The sequence below is a fragment of the Benincasa hispida genome, chromosome 4, assembly GCF_027475165.1.
Source record: "Benincasa hispida cultivar pf3 chromosome 4, pf3_genome.v1.1, whole genome shotgun sequence".
NCBI lineage: Eukaryota > Viridiplantae > Streptophyta > Magnoliopsida > Cucurbitales > Cucurbitaceae > Benincasa > Benincasa hispida.
In genome coordinates this window covers 4,497,613-4,503,232 of record NC_143481.1, presented here as the reverse complement: position 1 = coordinate 4,503,232, position 5,620 = coordinate 4,497,613, and the positions used below count along the sequence as shown (strand labels likewise).

The following is a 5,620-nucleotide window of genomic DNA, read 5'->3' as shown; positions in this document are numbered from 1 at the left end:
ATATAGCGCAACAACGGGAAAAAGAAGAAAAATAAGAAGATGATAATGAAATTCATGGAGAAAAATTATGAATAAAAGGTTTTGATTTTTCTTTGGTTTCTCATTTTATTTAACCATATTTCTACAATAAATGTAATAGGTTAATTGTTGTTCATTGTCCAAAAAAGAAAAAAAAAAGAAAGAAAAGTTTTAACAATTAAAAAAAATTGCAATCTATATTTTATTCAAACAACGATAGATAGAATTACTGAATTAAAAAGTTACAAAACAAAAATAGTAAAAGCGTATTATTTAGAATTCAAAAAATTGCATCAAATATACCAAACATATGAACTCGACTCTGCACCCAAACACAGACATATGAACTCTACAGATATATGGACTTCAAACATTTATCTCTACTCAACGTCCCAAAGTCTCTTTTAAAACTTTAGGAACTAAATAGACGACACTAATCCTAAATTTCAAAGTTAGACTCATCTCTAATCACATGAGTGAGATTATTAGTTAAATTAAGCTTAATTCAGTAATATAATTGAAATGCACTCTCTCAAATTGAGGTTCAATCTCTCATCTTATAATTAATAATATACTAAAAAAAACCACAAGACAAATTGGATGGTAAAACATTAACACCCTAACATTTCATTTCCATTTTGATCAGAAATTATGGTGGAAAAATTACAACACCAAGGATGGTGGCCCTCACCCTTTTCCTTTTTTTTTTTTTTTTTTTTTTTTTTTTTTTTTTTTAATTAAATAGTAACCATTTTTTAGTACAATAGTAATAAATATTTAAAACATAAATTTAAAGTTAAAATTCAAATAGATAATTAACGAAGGTATTATTTCAGTTTATTACTTCCCTTATAAATATAGCATAAATATAACTTGTACTGAATACTCTCTTTCATTTGAGAGATTGTTACAATATTATCTTAATTAAACTATACAAGATACCCTTAATCTTTTGGTAAGTTTCACTTAATCTTTTGGTAAGTTTCAAAGTGACAATTTTTATTCTTGCCTGCAAATTTTAAAATTTGTTCCAAAAGAAAAAAATGATACCTCAAAATTTTAGAGTTATTTTATATAACTTAGCATATTATGATATATTATTTCCAATCCCCATCTCTGTTCTACATATATATATATATAATACATTCTTACACTTTGATCACCTTTGATTATGAAATGTAATATTCAAATTTAAGATTCTATGAAATAATATTGAATAATTTGATGTTCAAACCATTTTAGTGTTTAATATATATAGATGATTAGATAACTTAATATGAAATATAATTCTGTTTATTTCAAGTGGATAACGATTTTTCTTTAAAAAAAAACCATTTAAATAGGAATCCAATCGGTAACCATTTGAGTTTTTATTTTTTGTTTTTCAAAATTAAGCCTATAGTCATTCTTTTCACCTCCAAGTTTCTTTCTTTATTATCTACTTTGTATTAATGGTTTAAAAAATCAAGCCAAATTTTGAAAACTAAAAAAGTAGGCTCCATTTGCTAAGGTCCGTTTAGTAATCATTTTGATTTTTGTTTTTTGTTTTTTGTTTTTGAAAATTAAACATAATTTTTTCTCATTTCTTACAATAATTTACATATTTATTAAGTACCATGATTAAATTCTCAACAAATTCTAGTAATAAAAACAAGTTTTTAAATTTTAGTTTTTCAAATTTTAGCTTAGTTTTTTAAACCATTAATAATAAGTAGATAACAAATGAAGAAATTTGAAAATAGAAGTAGTGTTTATATGCTTAATTTTGAAAAACAAAAATTCAAAAACCAAATTATTACCTAACAGGGCCTAACCATTTGGTTTTTTATTTTTAATTTTTAAAAATTAAGCCCCCACAAACACTTATTAAACCCCTCTCTCTCTCTCTCTCTCTCTCTCTCTCTCTCTCTCTCTATATATATATATATATATATATATACATACATACATACATACATATTGTTATCTACTTTATTCCCACAATTTTTAAATTCAGGCCAAAATTTGAAAACTAGAAAAAAAAAATAGTTTTTAAAAGACTTTGTTTTTGTTTTCAAAATTTAGCTAAGAATTTTTCTTTGTGCTTCAAAAGATGCAAGTCATTGTAGTAAATAGAAGGAAATATGCTTAATTTTCGAAAAATAAAAAACACAAAAAGAAATAGTTACCAAAGACTTTTAAAAACTTGTTATTGCTTTTTAAATTTGGTTACAAAGATTATCCTCAACAAAGTCATGGTAAGAAATAGAGAAAAAATAAACATAATTTTTAAGGACCAAAAAGAAAAAACAAAATAATTAAAAAAAAAAAACCTAAATTAATCATCATATAATTTAACAAATTTGAGATCTTATAAGATTTAAAAAAAAATGGTTAGTTATCATTATAGTTTGATCCAATTCAACAAATCATCATTTCTAACATCATAGTTGCAAATACAATATTAGAATTGACGAGCTGACTCAGTCTGGTTATCTACTCCCAAATATTTGAGTTCAAACATTTTTTACATGTGAAATAAAAGAAATATAAACTCCAACATGCTTAGTCAGACTTAGACTATATGTTAATTGCACCATATTCATTTTGGAATTATCTACTAAACTAATTCGAATGGGAACTTTTTTAAATCATTCTAAACCAAATTAATGACAATACTCAAACAGAAACAGCTAACCAAAATAACCATATATATATATATATATAAATATATATAATCCATTATTTAAACTGCGATAATTCTGATTAACTGGCCAAAGACAAAAGCAAAGCTAAACTAGAATCAAATGTTCAGAGAGTAAAACTAAACGACACGATCAGATCAAGAGAAAAATGAATTAAGCTACAAATCTCACCAAGGCGGTTACCGAAGGAAACAAGAAACTGATCGGAGACGAGAGCAAACAAATTAAAGCTCCACTCACTCGCATGAAGAAAGAAGAAAGAAGAGACGAGAAGATCAGAATATATAATATATTTTTATTTTTATATGTGCTGAGATCAGACCATTTAACAGAAAGCCGCCATTGTTGCCAACCTCTGCAAGCTTCTTCCACTACACACAAAACCAGCGAGATCCCTTAACCCCATCCCGTCGTCAAATTTTTCATTCACTCAAGTTCAAGCCATTATTCACTCTAAAAACTCATTTGTGGTATTTACAATGACACACAGGTGGGTTTATAGAATGACCCTCCAGTGAAAGATTAAACAAAAAATAGCAGAAACCAGCAACAGAAGAAGAAGTTGAGTCCAGGAATACAGGTGAAACTTCAAACAAAAAAGTAGAAGCAAAAAAACCCATTACAGATGGCAAAACTTAAAGTAAAAGAACCCCAGAAAAAAGAAGGAAGAAGAAGAAGAAAAAGAAAGAGTCATTATATTACAGCTTAAACATTTTTTTTTTTTTTTTTTTTTGCAGAAGAAAAAAACTAACAGAAACTCGAAGAAGAATGTACCCATTAAAGTACAGGTGAAACCTAAACAAAATGTAAAAGGAACCCATTAAATTACAGATGAAACAAAAAGTAAAAGAAACCAGAAGAAGAAGAAGAAGAAGAAGAAGACCCAGATCAGAGAAGAAAAAGGGGCAAAAGAAATGAGGGTTTTCTTTTCTTTTTTGGGAATGAAAGGAATAAGAGATTTGAAATTGGAATGGAAGTATTGGTTATTGTTATACCAATTTACCAAAAAGGTCTGGATCTCTTAAAGCCTGCAGATGGGGCTGTTGTACTTGTGATCTGTGGCACAGTGAAACCATCATCTGTCCACACTCTATTGACTTTTGATGAATTTACTCCCAATTCCTTTGTGTCCTTCAATCCATTATTCATCATTAATCCTGAATTATACAGCGCCGGTGGTGGCCCCTGAGGGACCCAAAGCTCCAAACGTTCCGATGATGAAAAACAACCGTTAAAATCACCTTCCACAAATGGAAATTCCATCCCTTCATCAAACTGCAAAAAAAAAGGTAAACATAAAAACATTCCTCAACTTTCTGATGAACTTCACATAGAAACAGTAACAGTAACAGTGACAAACAAACCTCCACAAAAGGGGGAGAGACAGAGGAATCAAGAAAGTCTTCAAAGTGCCACCCAGGAAGCGTCTCCATCAAATATTCCGATATGCTACTCGCCGATCCATTGCCACCGGTCGCAATCTGACCTCCACCGCCCTTGTTCACTACAGCCGCTGGAGTTATGTTCGTTGGGGCATTAACACAAACACTTGGTGGGCATATCTTTGGGGCTTTAGAAACGGCAGCCGCTTTCTTGACAGAGCCTTTTGACTTAGGTTCAGAAACAACACGACCACCACTCCCGACCGGTTTCTCGCCGGATGGAGGTGGCACGTACAGAGCAGCGGAGGCGGAAAGTTTAATCCCAGTCAGAAGAAACCTATCGTGCTTCATAGTGTGTTCATTAGCCGAATGAATTGGATCATCACACTCTCTACACAGAATCGCTCTATCCTGCTGACAGAACAAGAACCCTCGCCGCTCCTACAAAATCAGATTCAAAAACCCAAATCATACCCACATCAAAAACAAAAACAGAGCAAAACCCAAATTCCCAAAATATCAACAAGAATCAGGTCTCAGCAAAATACCCTGCACACATCACAGACGGGAGCTTCCCCTGCGTCAGGACGAAGCAGAGAAAACCGTCGGTGCTTCGAAGCGAGCTTATTGGCATGGTGCACACGGTGATCACAGAGATTACAGAGCGCCGCCTCATCCGCGGTGCAGAACACCGCCGCATCCCCTTTTTCACAAACGTCACACTGAATCTTCATATCTTTCTGATTATCAGCGACACAAGAAGAAGACGAAGAAGAAGAAGAAGAAACTTGGCCAGAGCAATCAGGGAAGAACCTGTGAGAGAGGTGGGGAGGCAATAATTACAGAATATAATAAGAAATGGCGATACATCCCTGACGATCCTCTACAGTGAAGAAATGAGATTATTGGCATTAAAAAAAAAGAGAGAGAGAAGAAGGAAAGGAATTAGTTTAATTGCATAGAGATTTAAAAATTATTAGAGCAGCAAACCCACTTTCTTACAGTAAAAGCAAAAGAATAATTTTTCTGATGTTCATCCCTAAAAGGGCCACCAAAAGTTATAATGGAAAGCCACTGTTAAATTTTTAGTTTTTTTGTTTAATGCACTTTTCTAGAGGGTAAAGTTGTCATTTTGGGGTATGACTTTTGAAACTAGACTTTCTCTTTCATAAGAAAAACTATACCGATCGAGATAATATATAATTAAATTTATCTTCATCTATTCATCTTCGATGATTTAAGATGGTATCAGAACACGTTAACTTAAGATATCTTGTATAAGTGAAGTGAGAGTTAGATGATATAATTATACTTACCTTCACCTATAAACTTAAATTTTAGTCAATCAATAATTTAAAATGATATCAAACCATGTTAGTTCAGGATGTCTTGGGTAAAGTGAGGTGGAATATTAAATGATATAATTAAATTTACTTTCACCCATTAAATTTAAGTTTTCTGATCTATCGGTAATTTAAGGGTTTATATGTGAAATAAGCCAATTTAAGTTCCTTAAAAAAAAAATTAAGAAAATTA

General features: G+C 31.0%; 1 protein-coding gene across 1 annotated transcript; it reads right to left on the bottom strand.

The window, feature by feature from the left end:
* Nucleotides 1-3,374: 3,374 nt before the first annotated feature.
* Nucleotides 3,375-5,157, bottom strand: LOC120075857 (B-box zinc finger protein 20-like). The gene is made up of 3 exons (XM_039029565.2): nt 4,633-5,157; nt 4,067-4,525; nt 3,375-3,977 (listed from the first exon to the last, which is right to left on the bottom strand). The coding sequence occupies exons 1-3, from the start codon at nt 4,816-4,818 to the stop codon at nt 3,702-3,704; spliced, it is 921 nt and encodes a 306-aa protein (XP_038885493.1). The 5' UTR covers nt 4,819-5,157; the 3' UTR covers nt 3,375-3,701.
* Between the last annotated feature and the right edge of the window lie 463 nt (nt 5,158-5,620).